This window comes from Oryza brachyantha, chromosome 1, assembly GCF_000231095.2.
Source record: "Oryza brachyantha chromosome 1, ObraRS2, whole genome shotgun sequence".
NCBI classification, from domain to species: Eukaryota; Viridiplantae; Streptophyta; class Magnoliopsida; order Poales; family Poaceae; genus Oryza; species Oryza brachyantha.
Window position 1 is genome coordinate 30,041,754 of NC_023163.2, and position 21,126 is coordinate 30,062,879.

At 39.8% G+C, this 21,126-nt stretch overlaps 2 protein-coding genes and 1 long non-coding RNA gene across 3 annotated transcripts; 2 read left to right on the top strand and 1 right to left on the bottom strand.

Annotated features, from left to right (window-relative positions):
* Positions 1-984: 984 nt before the first annotated feature.
* On the top strand, positions 985-1,284 carry LOC121056734 (protein phosphatase 2C 51-like). The gene has a single exon (XM_040530008.1). It carries the CDS (start codon positions 985-987, stop codon positions 1,282-1,284), a length of 300 nt encoding a protein of 99 aa, XP_040385942.1.
* Positions 1,285-2,094: 810 nt separating this feature from the next.
* Positions 2,095-4,254, bottom strand: LOC102718892. Its single transcript, XM_006646502.3, has 2 exons — positions 3,733-4,254; positions 2,095-2,607 (listed from the first exon to the last, which is right to left on the bottom strand). Exons 1-2 carry the CDS (start codon positions 3,970-3,972, stop codon positions 2,425-2,427), a joined length of 423 nt encoding a protein of 140 aa, XP_006646565.1. The 5' UTR covers positions 3,973-4,254; the 3' UTR covers positions 2,095-2,424.
* Positions 4,255-11,727: 7,473 nt separating this feature from the next.
* LOC107304385 lies at positions 11,728-15,202 on the top strand. Its single transcript, XR_001550454.2, has 3 exons — positions 11,728-11,989; positions 14,288-14,482; positions 14,812-15,202. It is a non-coding gene; the product is annotated as an uncharacterized LOC107304385 (long non-coding RNA).
* Positions 15,203-21,126: the final 5,924 nt, after the last annotated feature.

Genomic DNA, 21,126 nt, shown 5'->3' on the forward strand with positions numbered 1-21,126 from the left:
CTGGGGCAGGGAGGTGGCGCGGGCCAGGTCGGCACGAATTAACTCGGTCTTTCGTAGCCGTAGGGGCGCGCTAGGGGCAGGGAGGGGCCGACGGCTATGGAGGGTTTTGCGAGTGGGGACTCCTCTATTTATACGGGTATTAGAGATAGAAACTAGCCAGGAATTCTTTCCCTATATAAATAGAGGTTAGATAGAGTCCATATGAGTTTAGGGCTCGTAAGGGAATTAGTTTAGGTGAGATTTGGAGAGTTCGGCTAGGGCAGGGGAGGGTTTGGGCGGCCATGACTGGCTCGATGGAGGCCGACTCCCTAAACTTGAAAGCGAGTTTATTTTTCGTCTCTTGACAGTAATACCAGAAATGTGTACTTCTAAACTTAGAGAATCCGTTAAAAAAGATCCCTTGACAGTATTGACCATTTTTTATCGGTTTTACTGACGTGTCGGTGGGTCCCACATGTCAAATTTTTTTATTTTTACTCCCTCCTTCTCTCGCCTTTTCTTTCTCTCTCTCCCTTCCTATCCTCTCTTCTTTCTAACTTTCTCCTCCAGAGCAGATTGGCGGGGGCGGTGACGGCTGGGCTGGCGGCGGTGGTGCGGGAGGGCGGGGACGGTCGCGGCCGGGCCGGCGGCGTGGGAAGACGGCCACGCGGCGGTGGCGGGCGTCGGCCGGCGTGCGAGGGCAGGGACGGTGGCGGCTGGGCCGGCGGCGCGGGAAGACAGCCGCGCGGCGGTGGTAGGCGTCGACCGGCGCGGGAGGGCGGGGCCGGTGGCGGCCGGGCTGGCGGCGCGGGAGGGCGGCAGCCGACATGCACGGCGGCGGCGGGCGTTGGTCGGCGCGGGAGGGCGGGCGTGGGAGGGCGAGGGCGGTAGCCGAAGCGCGCCAGTTGGGTGACGGAGCTGTCGGTGCCGCGCGACGACGGCGCCGCCGTCCACTAGTTTCTCGCCGACGTGCTTTGCCGCCGAGAACACCGACGCGATCGTCACATGAAGTCGTTCGTGTGTGCAGAGCCCGAGGTGAGGTGCCTGGTAGAGAGGACGAACAAGGAAGAGTTCCTGATCCTAGCAAGCGACGGGTGGGACAAGGTGTCCAACGAGGTGGTGTGCAAGATCGCCCGAAACTGCCTCAACGGCTGCGCGGCGGCCATGTTCTCGGACTCCGTCCCCGGAAGCTCGGCGACCGACGCGGCGGCGCTGCTCGCTAAGCTCGCCGTCGCACGCGGCAGCATGGACAACATCAGCGTCGTCGTCGTGAAGCTGAGGCGGCTCAAGACCAGGGCCGCCTGACTCGACATCATCGTCCGCGTGCCCGGCCGAGGCAACAGGACGATGACTCTGCGCGGCGACCGGGCGAGCCTGTTGGACGGCGTAGCCAAGCGGTGGCCGCCGCCGTCCCACGCCGAGCCGTCCACGCCCGCACTTGCCGCCGCCGCCCACGCTCGCGCTTGCCGCCTGCGCCTGCTATCGCCACCAGCGCTCCATCCACCGGCCTCGATGAGGAGGCGAGAGAGAGGATTTTTTTTTATTTTCTTATTAGTTTGACAGGTGGGCCCATATACTTTTTTCTAACTTGGTAACCGGCAGGTAGGTCCTTGAATTTTTTAATATATTTTTTTGCTGACTGGAATGTCATGTCAGCAAAATCACCCTCCAATACTACCGAGGGACTTGATTTGGATTTTCATAACTTCGAGGGCTAACATTTATAGTATTACGGTCGATGGACGATTTTGATACTTGAGAGATCTAAAATGAACTTATTTCAAGGGCACGACCAGGAAAAAAGAGAGGGCTGGCCGGTCTGGGCCTTGGGCCGATCTCGCTCTGACCAGACTTTTAGCCCATGAACGACTTCCTACAGCTAAAATGAAAGGAAAAACAGACGAACAGGTTGCCGACTTTACTGAAATATTGCAGGATTTTTAACTCATTTCTTTTGAAATTACAACTGTATGTCTATTTAGTTGCATTTGACACGACGAAATACGAAAACACCAGCCTTTTCGGTGAATTAATTAAATATTTTTTGGTTAATTAACCCCACTAAAACCAACATAATTTCTTGTAATTCAATATAGAAAAATGATTTGTCGGCTTAGGGAAAATTCGGAATGTTACAATTTATCAGTTTGTTGTCACTTGACAATTCAGTGTCTCCGGCCTTTCTATAGTAAGGATGGATATCTCCATTGATAGTCAAATGTTGTCCCATCGTTTGTAGATTTTTTTTTTACTACAAAAGTGGGTATTACAACAAAGAAAGCTAAAATTATGATATACACTCCAAGTCACGGACTAACATATATCATCGAAAATAGCAGGAAAAATTGGTGTGCACGATGTGTACACGTACATGGGAAGCTTGAGTGCGCAAAAGACGTTCTGTTTTGCAAGCACTTCTGCAGTCCAGTTTATGTAGTAAACTAATCAATCTGGTAGTCTCTGCATTGCATTTTCTGTAGTAAAGCAGAAGCCGAACACCATTAAACCGAGAAAGAGAATGATTAGCATTGCCAGTTTTCCGGGATCATGAACATCTGGATCATCGGTTGTGTGTCTCAAATAGAGTAGCCCGGCAATCATTACTACGCTGACCGTAGTCATAAGTCCCTGAAAACAAATAATTAAATTACAATGTATGTCTCCGATAGAGACACCATTACTAAGCTGACCATAAAACAAATATTTATAATTACTCCATTCGTTTTCATAATACTTTTTTCATCGTCTAGATTCATCGTTTGTGTATTTGTTTAGATTCACTAAAATCCACGTGAATCTAGTCAACTTAGAAAGTTTTCATCATGGAATGTGAGGTGTGCACTAGAATGTTTAGCCAAAAGAGTAAAGCTTCGTCTAATTTAAGGAAGCACCTATCTATACATATACCCTACTCAGAGATAATACTGTTAATTTTTTAGACATGATATTTGACTATTCGGTTTATTAAAAATTATTACAAATATGCAAAAATATAAATATTTCTTAGAGTATGTTTATACTAATAAAATAAGCCATAATAAAATAAATAATATTTATATATTTTTAATAAAAACAAATGGTCGAATATTATATTAAAAGCCAATCACATCGTCCAGTAGACTAGGATAGTAAGATGGATACTAATTTTTACCTTCACCATCATGATAAATGTTACTTCCTACATATATAATTATTTCATGTCCTGAATATAATTTGGTTGAAAAAAATAATTTACAAACACTTAGTTTTTTTAGAAAAAAAATTGTATGTGCGGATGTGCCTATATGCCACCGGCGTAATAATATAAACTTATCTATACTATTGTGAAAAACAACAGCGGTCCACTACAACTTGTGCTATTATATCACCATAAAACATGGAATACTCAAGCTCTCTTTTGTATTTGAATAATTTTGCAACTAAATTTTCTAAACATGATATTTTTATTTTTGTTTTTCCATATGAAATATTTTTACGTATTTTTAAACACAGTATAACACACATGCAATCTTTGTTTCAAACAAATAAAATATTTTTTAGACTTGATTTTGCTATTTTTCGTAACTATTGCAACGGACAGGCATTTAACTAGTTGTATATAAAACGGATGGTCAAATTCCAAAAAAATTGATTAATTTCATCGGAAAACTGAGATTTTTCATGAAATCATGCCGTAAGCCTCGAGTATTTATTGTCGGATAATAAATTATAACTAAAATTAAAGTTGATGATGAGTAGTTAAGTGTTAATTACCCGGAGGAAGTAGCGCAAGGCGCGCTGGCTCACGTCGCAGTCGCAGATCTCGTCGCAGAAGCACGTGGAAGGCGGATGCGCGTCGCCCCCGTCGCCGCCATCACCGGCGGCGGCGGCGGTGAGGCCTTCTTCCATCCGGCGGATCAATAGGTCCTCGAGCAGAGCCGCCTCCGCCGCGTCGTCGAGCTGCCGCCGGGCCCGCATCACCCGGGCTCGCGACGGGGGCACCAGGAGCGTCATGGCCGCCGCCGCTGCCGCGCGCGATCGGACGCCCGCCGGCGCGACGGTGAGTGGCGCGGGATGAACTGGTACCCGATCGATTCAATGGAGCCCCCGGCCGAAGTTGCCGCCGGATTGGTAGCTGGAAACCGTTTATTATCTTGTATTTATGGACACGGGTCTCTGAAGATTACTCAGTTGGTTTCGGTTTCTCAAGAGGCTTTCTTCCTGTGTCCGTGTAGAACACCGATTTGACATGAAACTGTTTTTTTCTTCTCTTTGTTAAATAGATTTCATGGGAACTTTAGGACAAATTTAACTTGTCTCGCGCGATTCATTACAAAATTCTCCAAAGACGCTGAATACGTAGCCACTGAAACGACCTCGTGTTATTATGCAAAGGACTGCATATTCAAACACTCGTAGGCTCGTAGCAGTACTATCTCTCATTTGATTTGAATGATTAGTAGTAATACTAGTATCTCTAAGTTGATTTGAATAATTAGTACTACTTCCGTCGTTGCTACTAGGGCAACAATAATACTATTATCAAACTCGGTTACAGCGTGAGTCCGTATATTAACAGATTTAATCCCTGTTGGTTCCCTGTACGATATATATATATATACTAGGAACGATGCCCGTGCTTCGTTACGGGTAAAAAATTATTACATATTAAAGAAACGGCTAAAACATATATATAACTCGGTATTAATTAATTAATTTTGTGAACCATGTGAATATATCATAAGTTTAAATTTTGAATTTTTAGCTTCTCCTTATGGTATCTTTCGTTTCCTTTTTGTTTTCTTCTGTCTTCTCTTCTTTCTTATCTTCTTCATTTCTTCTTTATTTTACTCTTCCTTCTTTTCCTATTCTTCCCCGTTGATAATCCTTGTTTCTAACTCCTCATGGAGATAAGAAAGTACTACGCATCAAACACACGCTAACTCTGAAATTTGAACAAATTTTAACTAAATCTAAAACATTTGTTGACATGCACGATGCCCCTTTCTACTAAACGTATGTGTTCCATAGCTCAATACTTGAATGACATTCGCACTAACCTTATAAATACTAAGGAACAATATGTAACTGACGGAATGCATCGAGAAGTGAAATATATTTAATCAAGTTAAGCTGAAGTAATGTATTTTAATCTCATTGGCTTCTGTGCCAATCCCTTGACCAATTTTTATATTTAAAAAATATGTGAGTACTACTTGTAGTCATAAACTTTATGCATAGGTATTAATAAAATTTAAACACAAATAAAAATTATGTTCTTAAACTTTATCATAAAGAAAATATTTGTATGCGAAAATATTTTGCTCATCAACTTTGTTCAACAATAGAAATAATCTACTCTAAAATCACAATAATAATAATATATTTTGAGAAATTTTTACTGGACAACTTTTTAGTTAAAAATTTTCAATCTATTGTCTTGATATATTTGATGATTAAAAAACAACAAACAATGTTACAAATTTAAGACTAAATCTAAATTTTAATAATTAATTAGTTGGGCTCTACCTGTAATCAGGGTGCTAATCGAGTCATCGACCCAGGCTGGCTGGCCAAAAAAAAAAAAAGATGAAACGGCTGCAGCGCCTGGCGGCCTGACGGGATCGAACCGGAGAACTCCAACCTTAAAACAAATTATCTTACCCATTGGACTAAGGACTCAATTTAGTCTAGTTATACGCAGGACGCAATAAATATGGAGGAAGGCATACCTATACGAAGTTTTTATAATATGTTGCCGCGTGGGACCACAACATCGTGTGGGACCCACGACGAACGAAAAAGCCAGGCAGAATCGTTACCGCTTTTTATAATAGTGTATATATATATATATATATATATATATATATATATATATATATATATATATTAAAACTAATATGTGCACCCCCTAGCTAAGCTATTCTATGTCCCCCTTCTTCATAAGATCCAAACCTTCAATCACCCCCTTCCAAAGGCCCAAATCCCCTCTTCTAGCCTGGTCAAAGCACTCTCCCGTTAGTCAAAACCCGTTCTTTGACCTTCTTCCACATCTCACCTTTGTCAACTCCCATCTATCTGAAAAGTGCAGTAACACGAAGGCAAAAATACAGTAACATGCCTTATAAAATGCAGTAACAACGTCAAAATATAGTCATGACGGATCTAGTTTTTTAAATCACATTTTTTTAACCAATGTGGTGAAAACAGTTTTAAAAAATAATATAAAACACATGAGATATTGCTACCTAAAGATTGAGAATACAATATTTTAGCTCTCTCACATGTATTAGTTGTACTGTACCAACAAGTCATGATGTTACTGTACTTCTATCGTGATGTTACTGTATTTCTATCACGACGTTACTGTAACTGTGCAACACACATGTTACTGCACGTATATCGCGATGTTACTGCACTTCTATCACGACGTTACTGCAATTCTGAGACAAGAGATGAGCTTAAATAGACATGAGGAAAAACCCATAAAGAAGTTGACCCATGTGGTTATCCCGTTGACCAGTCTTTAAATGAGGTGGAGGTGGTTTTTGGGCCTTGAGAGGAGGGTGGGAGATGGGATGGGCCTTAGTAGGATAGAGATGTAGAATAACTTGTACAAAGAGGGATGCACATATTAGTCTATCTCCGTCTCTCTATATATATGTGTGTTGTGTTGTGTTCTATATATAGTTTATCTTTAAATTGCTAATAAGTGATACATATGAGCCATTACAAGTTTACAACTTACAACTTTACACACATACATCAATAGATGCATGTTTTGAGAAACCGGACTTATCAAACGATAGGTTTCTTAATCTGAGTCACCAGGGTTGGACAAAAAAGCCTCATGGATCTTTAGCTCGTTCGACTCCTGATTGGCTCATTTAAAAAATACTTAATCCGTTTAAAAAATGAAAATATTTATAGGATTTAAATTTTCTACCACGATAAAAATATTTCAATCATTCAATGATTCGAGAGTTGATCAGACATTTAGAAAAATGAATCTAAACAGTTCAAAGTTCAAAAAATGACACTGAAATGACTATAAGAGAATCTAATTATATACCAAACAAACTAAACATAACGAGTCATCTCAAGCCGGCTAACGAGCCAAAAATAAGTACCCCACGTCTCCTTCCATCGACCAAGCCGAACGAGTCTAAGAGAGGTAACTTTGAGCCTCTTCTTTCTTTATCTCCCATTGTCTCCTCCCCGTCCCTTTTATGTGAAACAATGGTGGCAGCTCTATGTAGACAACGGAGTTGACCTTGGGTTCCCTCGGGCATGGCTCTACGTACAGGTACCACCATAGCAGCATTATCGACTGCGGCTCCACGCACAGGCGACAGTGACATCCCGAGCTCCTTAAGGCGGCGGCGATTGATTAAGGTTAGGCAAGAGAAGGGCAGGCTTAGGCAGGGGATGACGATGCATGTAGATTCGTCAGTGCAGCTCGTATCGATCGCTTGTGTCATTGGCCAAACCGTCAGTCCTTCCTGCCCCTCTTTGCCTGCCTATATCGTTGCCCATCACTACTCTCCTTCTTGACGCTGGCTCGCAAGCTAAACAAGCTAGCTTTAGCTACTAAAGAGCGAGTCGAGCTAGCGTTCTAGCTAAGTGGTCAAACGAGCCAAGCTGACTCAACTCGCTATCTCCACCCCTCCTAACTCACAGCATACGTCATTCAATTTAGGGTTAATTTGATTTATTGTCGTATGAAGAAAAAAATTTCAATAACATTAGTATTTATATCACAACCTTTATCACACTAGAAGTTTGGTAATACACATATACTATTCATTTATAAACACGCAGGGGACTCTTTTGATCTGTGTCTTCTCGAAACCAAGTTTGGATCCGACTACATTGCTTGGACCTGATTAGATGCAGCCACGTGAGATTAAGGAGGTGATCCATAAAAAAACTAAATAAAAAATAATTTGTGAATGAAACTTTTATATACATATTCTCGTTGATCAGATACCAAGCCTAGAAAATGAACTTCCGTAAAAAAAATACTTCGATATCAGTTTCAAATTTAAGGAAAAATCAAATTTTAATTTATAAGCCTAATCAGGAGGAAAAAAAATGAAGCGCCAAACTAGAGGTTTGTTCCCGGCCCGTTGCACACCACCGACACCGGCCAGCGCACCCGCATTGCCCATTCAGCCACATGGCCCACATGCCGTCATGCCATGGATTTGGTCGCCGTCCACTGCGGCGGCACCGCGCGGGTGGTCAGCTTATAAGCACGGGGATGGGCAGTGTTGTTGTGGTTGCTGCCCACAGTAGAGAATGACGGAGGGGATGGTGTAGAAAGGTAATCAATACCGGATACTAGGTAAGATCGTTTTTATTGAAAAATTAGGATAAAGTATATATATTATATAGAAATAAGTTTACTTTGGGTCTCTCAAGTTGTCACGAAGTATCAAAATCGTTCTTAACCGTAATACCAGAAATGTTGGCACTCGAAGTTACGAAAACCGTTTAATTCAGGTTCTTGGTCAGTATTGAAGGGTGGTTTCGCTGACGTGGCATCCCAATCAGCAAAAAATAGATTAAAAATTCATGGGGCCCACTTATCAGCCTAATAAGAAAAAAAAAACCACACTCACCTCTCTCCATCAAGCTGGTGCCGGGCAACAGCGAGCTTGGGCGTGGGCACGGGGAGATGATGACACTGGGCGCGAACTTGGGGCGGCGACGGCAGTGGAAGGGCGACGGCGGCAGCGGGCACAGGCTTGGCACGCTTGGGCAGATGCGGCGGCGAGCTCGGGCTCCGTTGCGGTGCCCGAACAACCTTCCCCCTCCTCACCGGAATCGGCAATGACGCGCTCGCCCCCGTCTCCAGCGTTGCCCGAGCGATGACACCGCCTGCCGTCTCCACCGTTGTTGTCTGCCCGTTAACAAGGCTCTCGCCTTGGGTTGTATCAGCCCAAAATCTGACTGATTCTGGGCTGAAAATTGTGGTGAATCGGGTTGTCCTTCTTTAGTTTAGCTCGGTTCAGGCCCGTTAGCTCCGTGCGTCCGTGTTCGATCACACGGCCCGATTATTTGGGCCCAAAATATACCAAACATTATAAGAGTAGCTCATAGCAGTAGCATTAATAATAATCCCTCGTATTTTTAATTGACATATTGACTTTTGGATACGTTTGACTATTCATCTTACTAAAAAATTATATAATTATTAATTATTTTTTTGCAATTTTAATTTATTACTAAACTAATGTAAGCATGATTTATAATTTTACATATCTACACAAAAGTTTTGAATAAAACAAATGGTCAAATATAAATTTAAAAGTCAACGACGTCAATTACAAAAACCGAAGAGAATAACAATAATAACCCTCGTCAGGAGGGGCATCGCGTAGTCCTCTTTGCCCTGACTCTCGAGGTGAAAATCTCCTCATAGTCAATCGTCAACGCCTCTGGCCCGATGCCTTCACTTATGATTTCGGGAAATATGGTTGTGTTGCAAGAACCTTCACCCGCTGAGCGTATCCATACCCTACTCCTCCCCTAGCTCCTCCAATGTAGAGTAGGTTACTGCGCTCCTCGCCCACGCCACCGGCCAAGCGCGGGCCGCTATGAGCTCCACTGATCCTATCACATTGGAGCACCTAGTGGGCGTGCCATACACTATGATGAGCGCCAAGGCCGACCACGACATTCTGAGCGATGCACTGCGTCGGGCCACCCACGGTCTCACCTGGTCTCACCCATGAGTCTCATGGTTTTGCTGAAATTAAGTATAGGCGAAAAAACTTATTAACAAATAAAATATAATTTATGAGTAAAACTTTCATGTATGTATTCTTTGAAATGTAATATTAAAGGTTGAAAATAAACTACGATAAAAACATAAGCTAAGCGGATTAAGTTTTAAGATTCAAATGTTGGTTTATAAGCATAAGCATGAGCATATAAAAGGTGGTGATGATTCTGTTAAAATGTGTTCTGTTCTGCTTGTCGATAGTCTATTTTTCATGTCATTGATGATAGGTCTTTCTCCTTACTGACATACTACATTTGCTTAATTTTGGACTTTAAGTTGTTATGAAGAAATAGAACAATCATTTACATTTTGGTTTCATACTTTTTTTCTTTGACATTACGGTTTCTTATTGTTTATATGTTACTTAAGCAGTGTGGTGTGTATTGTTGTTTTGGCTTGATTTTTAATGAACCTGAGATGAACTTTGTGCATGCAAGACATTGGAGGTTAACTCGGACACATACACTATTTGGAGTCTTAGCTATTTTATCTAGCTTTGATCCAGAAAACCTAATAAAACATTAAAGTAATGTCTTCAAATGGTGATTCCATGTCATCTTTGCAACATGTTGGAGTTTAATTTGTTTATAGTAGATAGGACTCGCTATACCATTTATTGTTGGTTTATGCTCGTTTGGTAGCACGTTTTGGTATTATTGGCCTCACCACACTTGCGATACTTTACTATCATTTATTGCTCGGCCTATGCAAATACATCATTATAATCAATGCTAAAATTAATCATGATGTTGCATTTATCTTTCTATATATCAGTATAAATTTTGAATAAACTTCAATTTTATGTTTATTTGGTTATCCGAATGAATGTATAGAGTTTTATAACAAACTTCCAATGCCTAATGTAGGATTGTTATGGACATAGAAAAAATACAACGACAATCATGGAGTAATGATTATTAAACTTTAATATTTTTTCTTGAAATATTTTCCTCTTTTTTATGGCTTAGAGGAAGATTGTTTACTTATGTGTTTATTCATGTGTTTATTTTGCAGTTGGCAGTTGTGATTATGTTAAGGATGATGCTACCTTCATAGTAAGCAGTTCATGTTGTATGATGACATGAAGACTTGGGTACGATGTAATTTTAGTTTTTCATGTTCTACGTGAGAATGCGATAGATACTATAAATACATAGAGGTCATAGGTCATGTTTTATGTGAGAACATAATAGATGTTGTAGACGAGAATAATGTGACTTGGCTGTTGCTTTTTGCTACAGAGCAACGACATGTTTATCAATTAAATATGATCTTATGATCAAATTTTTGTTATATATGATATATATCATACAATCGCTAAATTTTAATGTTATATGAGTCAATTATTGGGATCTAGGGTATAAAATTTTTTTCTCAATCCTTAACCTTTTGAACACCCAACCTCTAAATCATGTGCCCGCCCTAACACATCGACTCTGCTGGAGGACCTATTGAACCGCCAGATGGAAGAAGCCCTCACCACTGCCGGCAACGATGACAACAGCTAAGGGCACGTACAACACCTGTCTTGTCTTTAAGCCGTTCGTATGTTATGAAATTTGCAAAAAAAAAAAAAAAACCAACGCCAAACCGAAGTATCTCTTTGCGAAGAGACGGCAGGGGTACATGCTCCAACGCCAAACCGACACCGTTAACACTGTTGTACACCGCGTCTTATCTATTCGCTAGCACCAATAATTACCTTGATTTATGTGTCAAAGGATAAATTAAATATTTTACAGACAAACAAATAGAAAAAATCATTATACAAGCTATCTATTTAGCTGTCTGTGTGTGTTAAATAGATAACAACCGTCTTACCCTAAGTGCATCCGCCTTCAACGTGTTGCTGCAACGAGCTCTGCGACTGCAACTTGAGCCAGCACGCCTTAGGGCCTTCACAGTGGGCCGACGTGGCGTTTGGCCCAAAGGCGCCAAGTCTGAGGCTGTGCGAAACCACTCGTGTCCAGCAGAGGCGTTGTGCGTCTTTGTTAGGTTTTTGGAGGGCGTTGGACACTCGAGGGCAAGGCTATGCACTAGTGGCGATCGTGCCCCGACGGCGAGCGGCAAGGTCATGCCTCGTCCCTAAATCTCCCTCTGCCCCTCGTCCGCTCCCGCGCTCGGTCCAACACTCGGTTCGATGCCTCGTGCTCGGCCATAGCAGGTCCGACGCTCGCGGCAGATCTGCTCCTAGCCGCCCCAGCTCAAGCTCTCCCCGTCCATCTCCAGCGACGCGACAAGGTAATCGAGCATTCTATTCGGGTCTTCACCGGTTTTGTGGACTCATCTACTGGGTTTTCCTGGGGATTGGAAGTTTGAGGCGATTTAGGGTTGTAGGTAGCTATGGATCCTGCTCGGGGTGGAAGTTATTTTTTTTAGAGAAAAGGCCACCGCCCTGCTTTTACTAAAGCAAACAGGAAAACAAGTATTCATGCGGGGGGTACCAGCTTACAATCAAGTCTCAAAGATTAGAAGCTACCAAAACACCACCCTCACAAAGCTGAGAACACAACAACCATCCACGGTGTTAGAAACAGAATCAACACCAGAGCAACAAAACTAACATGTTCCAGTAAAACTAAACCCTAAGCATCACTCCTTCCCCTTGATCTTGGTCTTAAGTTCTTGACGCCATCCAGCAGCTTGGTCTTCATTGTTTCCAACTGATCCTCCTCATCTTCTTTTGCCAAGACCCTCCACTGAGATAAAAAGGAAACAACTCTGTAAATGATAATACAAGGAGAAGAGACAAGTTTTTCTCTGAACACCATATCATTTCTAATAAGCCAAACACTCCAACAACAAGCCCCTAAGAGCATCAGCACCACTCTACTTTGTTTATCAGTTCTCCTGTCCACCACCAGATAAAAAAACATCTCTAAATCATTAGGAGCTAACTGCCAATCAAAGACATCTCTAACTAGGCACCACATGAACTTTGCTAGAGGGCACTGAAAGATAATATGTTGACAAGTTTCTAGTTGGCCACAAAGTTTACAAAACTCAGAACCATCCCAATTCCTGGCCTTCAAATTAGCAGCAGATTGAATTCTATCTCTTAACAACAACCAAAAAAATGCTTAACTTTTGGAGGAATAGGAGCAGCCCAAAGTCTAATGATTCTTTTATCACTCATACCTCTAAAAGTAATAAATCTGTACAGAGATCTCGAAGAAAAACCTTTGTTACCTTCCAGTTCCCAAATCAGTGAGTCATCACAGTCCTTTAAAGCTACACTAGAAATCATATCATCCAATTCCTACCACTTTGACATCTCATTCTGACCAAAACCTCTTCTAAAGGTCAAAAAATCAGTCCCATTCTTAATAACCTCCCTTACCAAACAAGACTGTTGATTACAAATGACATATAAGCTATGAAAAGCTATTTTCAAAGAGCAATTCCCTAACCAGACATCCTCCCAAAAATACACATGATCTCCCTTTCCTACATTACAACGACAACCCAATTTAATCCAATGTCTTAAATTTAATAAACTCTTCCAAAATTGAGATCCAGTCACATTTGTTAACTGAAAAAACCAACTCTATGAAGATATTTCTTTTTTAGCAATTCTATACATGGACTCCCTTTCCCCCTTTCTCCAGTTCAAAAATCTATTTTGACATCAGTGAAATATTCCTAGTTCTAGTTTCTGTGAAACCAATCCCCCCAAACTCTTTAGGAAAAGCTAGGTTCTCCCATTTCAACATATGATACCTCTTTTTTCCTCCAACTCCTTCCCAGTAGTATCTGCCTCGAATAGAATCTATTTTCCTATGAATTACCTTCAGGTAGCAAATAAAAACCCATAGCATAAGTAGGAATAGACGACAAACAAGATTCTAACCCGACAGCTCTGCCTCCATAAGAAAGATTCTTAGCTTGCCAAGTAGCCAAACGTTTATATATTTTTTGTGGAATAAACTCAAAGTCAGACACCTTAAGTTTAGAAGGACTAATTAGTAAGCCTAGATATTTAATTCGGAAACAACCTCTAGGACAATTAAGTATTTTTTTCAACTCGACATTGTTCTTCTTCAGACAAACCTACAGAAAAAACCTCACTTTTATGATAATTCACTTTCATACCTGACATCTCTTCAAAACAATATAATAAAAATTTAGTAATGGCAATTTCTTGTTCTACAAAAGGCATAAAAATCACAGTATCATCAGCATACTGTAGGTGAGTTAAACCACCTTAAAAAATATTAGGCACCAAACCAGTAATAAGTTGAGCTTCTTTAGCACTATCAAAGATACCAGCCAGTGCATCACTAACAATATTGAACAAAAGAGGAGAGAGAGGATCACCCTGCCTCAAGCCTCTAGAGACTAGAGGTATTGAAAAAATTACTCTTCTCTCCATTTACATTCACACAAACTTTACCTCCTACTATACAGCTCTTAATCCAACTGATCCATTTAGCAGGAAACTTCTTTTTTTTCCCAAAATTTCAAACAGGAAAGACCATTTCACTCTATCGTATGCTTTTTCAAAATCAATCTTCATAAAAACTCCTTTTATTTTTTTAGAATTCAACTCATGAAGGGTCTCCTGAAGTATCACACACCCTTCTTGTCCTCGTTGCCTTCCTCCCGAAGAAGCTGCAAAGCTGTCTGAAGTGGTCGTCGTCTCCTCCTCCGGCGCCGCCCAGCACGACGGCGTCGCTGCTGATGATGATGGAGACCGAGCCGCCGGGGAGCCGGGACTTTCCCGTCTTCAAGCTCGTACGTACACGTGTATCCTTAAGGTTATACGAAACAAAATAATTTATAAATAAAAATTTTATATACTTATTCTTACCGAGTTACTGATCTAGAAGTGAAAAGTAAATTTTGGTTAAAAAATTTCTAAAAATCAACTCTAAATTAAAGGTTGATAGTTTAAATTTTGGCTTATAAATCTAAACAGAAGAAAAAGGTAAAAAAATGGCTGTCTTTTATGATGAATTTTGAAATCATGTCGTCCCGTGAAATTGAACGCACGCTTAATTGATTTTTGTTGATGTATTTTTTTTTTGGTGGCATTTATCGTCGGAATGGCGGCTTATATGCAGTTTTTTTTTTTTTGGTGGCATTTATGCTGGTGAGACGGCAATTGGGCCTCGCTCCAGATTTGGAGGACCCTGTCAAACTTGCAGTTCTTCTGGTCTTTTTCCTCATTATGCTGGCATTCGGTTGGGCGATAACAGTTGAAGACTAGGATGCGTTCTTGTATTACATAAAGATGATAAGATGAAAGATTATTTGTTTTACTATAGCTTTTGTTGTTATAAATAATAAAATTAATTGTTGCACAGCTAAGAGTATGCTTTTAAAATATATGAGATGATCAACTTTGGAAACTTTTTTTTAAAGAAAAATACTTTAGAAGCCGACCTTGGGCGGCAATGCGGCACGACGTCGAGGGTGCCGTAGGCTCTATTGTTTCTTTACCTGACACCAGACTACAAATATGATGAAAAAAGCATTAGTGTGCAGAAATCTCGTCCCAATTTATTTCATATTATAAGTTTTTTTTATTCGTTAAGAATCCACGAACCCATATATATGTTTTGGATATACATTTAGATTTATGGGTGAATTTTATGTTTTATAACTTTAGGTAAGGTTAAAGAATTTATGTACAGAAGTAGTAAAAAGATCAAAGTTGCAAACATTTTACATCAACAATCACATAAACATCAGCTTTTGAAATAAGGGGAAAAAAACGAATAATTTACCTAGGTCTAAAAATGGTCGGGAGGCTACGTGAATTGAAGTCAAAATCCTTCTAAATCAGCGTTGATCAACCGTGGATTGAGACTAGACTGAAGAGGGGTTGGCGGTGGCATATATTGGACAGGCACTATGTGGGAGGGGAGGACTTTGCAACAGGCTTTACAATGTGTGTGAAAGCGTCGAAATTATATAGGGAAATTTGGAGGAGAAAAGAAGAAAAGAGTGAGAGGTGGGAGGCGACACAACTCACACAAGGGCATGAGTGACCTATGGAGAGGCTCGGCTTGAAGACAGTTTATAGGCCCAACGGCGTGGCTACGACAGCCCAAGCGGCGGCGCCCTACATGGCTGGAAGCATACCGGCCCAGGCAAGGGCACACTAGTCCCGCCTTTCATAACCGTGCAGCTCAGACTAGTTACACATGCCATCTCACTTATATTTTCATACGGAATATAGTCCATTCGGAATTGATATGGTTGGATGAGTGAGTCCTTATAAGCTGATTCAATTCTTGCTAAACTAGCAAGGTTAGACTAAACATGCACACAGCTCTCATCCACTACACGTGTCATATCCAATTGGGCGAGGACGTCACACGCGTGAATGCCATCCCGCCTTGTCATTTTGTTATTTGATTCTTTTTGTTGCGAACATTGCTCTGTCAAAGAAAAAAGTAATTTCCGAGATCAATGGAGCTTTAGTTATGAAAACAACACCTGTCCTGATCGAACCTGAACCCTCCCATAAACAAGGCTGTTAGGTAAAGTCTGGTACTGGTAGGCACATGGAGATTGATTAGCAGCGCTGGCAGATCGTGCGCCTGCCTGGTATCCATCACCCGCTGCCCTTTTTGATGACTTGCTGCTGAATTCTTCTTCCCTGCATGCTGTGCTGTCAAATACAGCACGTACTAGTACTCCGTGTTTGTATACTGGACGGCGTGCCACGTCCCAGGACAGGCAGACATCCCGGCATGTTTTGTACACTAGTCACATCACTGACTTTCTGTGCAAATACTGCAGAGATACGCAGGTAGTAGTAGTACGAGCTATAACATCAGCTCTGTTCCTTTTGTCATCGAAAAACGAAAAATTACCAGATTTTATGATTTTTTTTTAAACCAAGCCGGGGCAACGGTGAGCTTTATATTAGCAAGGGGAGCAGTATATACATAGACTTAGGGGTTGTTTAGAGATGGGACTAAATTTTTTAGCCCTATCCGATGTTTGGACACTAATTTAAAGTATCAAACATAGACTATTAATAAAACCCATCCATAATCTTAGACTAATTCGCGAGATGAATCTAATGAGCTTAATTAATCCATGATTAGCCTATATGATGCTACAGTAAACATTTGCTAATTGTGGATTAATTAGGCTTAAAAAATTTGTCTCGCAGATTAGCTCTCGTTTGTGAAATTAGTTTTTTTTGTCAGTCTATGTTTAATACTTTAAATTAGTGTCCAAACATCTGATGTGACTAGGGACTAAAAATAAGTCCATAGAAACAAACACCCCCTTAAAGCCCAAGATGGAAAAAGGAAGAAGAATAAAGAAAAGTGAAAGAAACACTAACTGTGTATTCTCGCAAGATGATTTGCACCACAGAAAGCCCACATTGCTATTTCTTCCTATTTTGTCTATCAAATGCGCGTGTTGCAATTTCTCCCCCCGAAAAACTCGTCTATTGCGTTCGCACCATATCGATTTTATGATATTTATCTAGTAATATAAAATATGAAATTAAATATTATAGAGTTAAAAATATAACCTGCTAAGTCAGATGGCAGAATTCTATGCGTAAGACTTTTTTTTAAAGGTATACGGTTTAACCGCTGGGAAGCATGTACGGAAAGAACCAGAAAACATCTAATAAAAGTCGAGCGAAATAACCCAGCCGTGCCCTTCCCTTCTGAGCTTTCCTGAGATGATGGAAACGTCTCCTCGCTGTGCTGCTTTCAGCCTAAGGCGAAGTTAGCGAATATGGTAGTAAAAATAAACCACGACGAACAATATAAATAAACCTTAAAATTAAATTTTAGAATTTAAATTTGTAAAATAAGTAGGGGCCAAAGCTAAACCATGTAACCCTTTCTGACAATTGCTAATACTAGTACTACACGTTCTGGAGTACTGGTAATTAGTAGTACCCATTCCATGGCTTATAACCTGAGGTTTTATAACACCTATCGTTTTAAGCAAGAACAATGTATTGATTGAAATTTTTGATCGCTATTTTCTATTATATATATATATATATATATATATAGAAATATCAAAAAAATATAATTTTATTTTAGTGCCTTTTAAGATCGATCTTTACGTGCTTGGAACATAAATAGTTGTAGAAAAGATTATTTTAGGTTGAATTTAGGATTTTTCATCATAGTTAATTTTCTAACAATTCTTTTTAAATAGGTAAGAATACATACATAAAAGCTCTACCCTCAAATTATTTTTTATTGCTAAATAAGCCACTAAAGTTGAGTTTTAGCTATAGGTGAAGCTGAGGTGAGTGGCCTGACTTTTGTTGATCATCATCAGTATTTAACCTGCCTTCTCTTCAAATCTATAATAAGAGAGTTAAGTGTCATTGCCCCATCTTCAAAAGAGAGTCAAGTGCCATTAAGAGTATATATCTGTGTGTTCTTAACTTCTTAACATCAGTACTACATCGTCTCTCGTTTCTAGTGAGCAAGCTTCACAGGCAGCTAAACGATATGTTTTAAAAATGAACCTCCAATATAGAAATTTCTCTGAAAATCAAATAAATTTTGTACCCTCTCAATAGAAAAATAACTTTATTTCCACCCGTTACACACATACCAATCAAAACAAAAGGAATATAAATAAATAAAACTGTCAATGCAATTGTCACTCCACTTTATCTAGTTCAAATGTATTTATTCTCTACTTTTATAAATTACAATGCAATAAAGAAGTGAGCATAAAAATGATCTTTATTTTTATTTTTGGAACGGAGGAAGTAGTACTAACCTACGTCCACAAAGATTTTATTTTTAGTTTCCTTTTTTGTCATGAAAAAAATCATTTCTTGAGCCATCATTGCATTAGAGTTTGGTAAAGTTGGTGACAAATTGATTGAAATTTGAAAACTAAAAGATAAATGCATTGAGATTTAAAAAGATAAACGACATTATAATATTTGTGTCTTTATATTGGTTTGTACTACTGGTGCAACATAGAGAGTAAAACTTAATGAGTTCTTTCTTCATCCTCAAAAGACTATATTTTTAGTTTATGCTATACATACCTATACAAGGCTACATTCACTAAAAATATCATTTATTGTTTCAAATCCGACGTATTTGTCTCATACCTTTTCATACCGGTGTATTTATTCTCTACTTTATCCAACTACAATACAATAATTACTCAAAAATAAATATCTTTGATAGGGCAAGCCAGATGGGCCAAAAATAAAATTTTAAAAGGAAGGAAGTAAACCTTAATGAATCAAAAGTTAATGACATAACTATATTATTCCGATGTTGTTGATCGAGATAAGGAGAACTTTCGTTACATCTTCAAAAATACGTCAAACCTACCTCACACCATCTCTCTGAGATAAAAGTCAGAAGGACGTTGTCGCTGACCATCCATGGGTTCATGTATTAGCCTTCAAATTTCTTCAGACTTGAATGATCTCGTCGCACGGTCTTCTGGGAAGTCTTATTCTACCAAATAGGATTCTCTAACTTTCCATCGAAAAGTTAGAGATAAATAGTACTATGACTTTGGGTGCTTTTCAGCCATTTGATCCGCAGCCGATGCGCTTGATTGATCACTACAGTACCGATGAATAGTACATATGCTATAGTACTTTCACTTTTTTTCCCTGTAGTTGCCGTGTTTAAAATCAGAGTACTGTAGCGTACGACTTAATTTACTGTGTATTTTTGTGACTTTTTCGGATTGTTCTTCTATCACTAGTATCGGGGCAGAGCTACAGTACACTAGACGGGTCACCGACGCGATGATCTTCGATGAAATTCATTGTTGTATTATTTAGATAGCTAAGATCATACTAAAAATTAAATAAAATTAGTATAATCTAACCCAGGTGATCTCAATGAACTATTCCACTGGTCCGATTGCTCTCCAGTCTACTAGCGAGAACCGAGAGCAGTGCACAACTGCACAGTGCTCCATCTAACGACCCTTAGGTGGTGTTTAGATTGAGAAAAGTTTTAGGAGAAGTGTCACGTTAAATGTTTGACCGGATATCGGAAGGGGTTTTCGGACATGAATGAAAAAACGAATTTCACGGCTAGCCTAGAAACCGCGAGACGAATCTTTTGAGCCTATTAATTCGTCATTAGCACATGTTGGTTACTGTAGCACTTATGGCTAATCATGAGCTAATTAAACTCAAAAGATTTGTCTCAAGATTTCTTCTATAACTGTGTAGTTAGTTTTTTGGTTTATCTATGTTTAATGATTTATTTAGGTGTCCAAAAATTCAATGTAATGTTTTTGGAAAAGAAATTTAGAAACTAAAGAAGGCCTTAGCTCCCAACGAGGCAGAGAATTTAAGGCCCTAGTAGAAGGACACACAGGACAGCCGTGACAGCGAGTGGGCCCCCATGCCGTATGGAAGAAAGAAGGACACGTTCCTTTCTTGATGCGCGACAGACAGTGCCCGACCTGCCTCGGCGAGCGAGCGACGAGAGTGACAGGGTACGAAGCTCTCTCGGATCATGCAACAGCCACCGATCCCTGCTGCTGCTGCTGCAGGACGGACGATGCAGCCGCAGGCCCCAAGGGTGGTCGTGTAAAAAGTCTACTTAAAGCCCTTCAGTTTCCAAAAATTTTCACCTAAAAACATCACATCGAACCTTTAGATAAGTATTAAAAATAGATAAAACGAAAACTAATTACACAGTTATAAAAAATCATGAGACGAATCTTTTGAGCCTAAATAGTCTATGATTAGTCATAAGTACTACAATAACCACATGTACTAATGACGGATTAATTAGACTCAAAAGATTCTTCTCGCGGTTTCTAGGCGAGCCGTGAAATTTATTTTTTCATTCGTGTCCGAAAACTCCTTCCGACATCCGGTCAAACGTCTGATGCGACACCCAAAAATTTTATTTCCCCAACTAAACACCTTCTTATTCATAGAAATAATTTATAAATAAAATTTATATATATCGACACACGTATTCTTAGTGGATAAAAGGCCTTAAAATCAACTTAAAAATATAAGGCTAAAATTTAAATTTGGGCTAATAAGCATAAACAGAAGCGAAAATGTTAGACAAATAAACTCAGTAAAAACCTCAAAATCAACTTCAAATATAAAAATTTAAAATTTAAAATTTAGTTAATAAACATGAGTAGAAGCAAAATACGTCGTGTCAATTGTCTGTTCTACCGTGAGATATTTAATGGCTTGACGATTAGACTATGTGTCAGGTCATGGATTCACATGTCATAAATCAAATTATTAAACTCAGCACATGACAAATAGTTAAATGTTCCTTTTACCGCTGCTACGTTGCCAATCTAAAATGCTTCTTTTCGCGTTTGTTTTTAATTGTAAGATAAAATTTAAAATTAAAATTTAAAATAAAATTTTAGAGTTATTTATCATAACATATTTTTATCTTTTACATAGA

Bases quoted from the DNA above. Each gene is read 5' to 3' on its own strand.
- LOC121056734 (XM_040530008.1), top strand. From the start codon at position 985: ATGAAGTCGTTCGTGTGTGCAGAGCCCGAGGTGAGGTGCCTGGTAGAG.
- LOC102718892 (XM_006646502.3), bottom strand. From the start codon at position 3,972: ATGACGCTCCTGGTGCCCCCGTCGCGAGCCCGGGTGATGCGGGCCCGG. The intron at 2,608-3,732 runs GTAATTAACACT...ATTTGTTTTCAG, and splicing joins CCTTGCGCTACTTCCTCCGG to GGACTTATGACTACGGTCAG.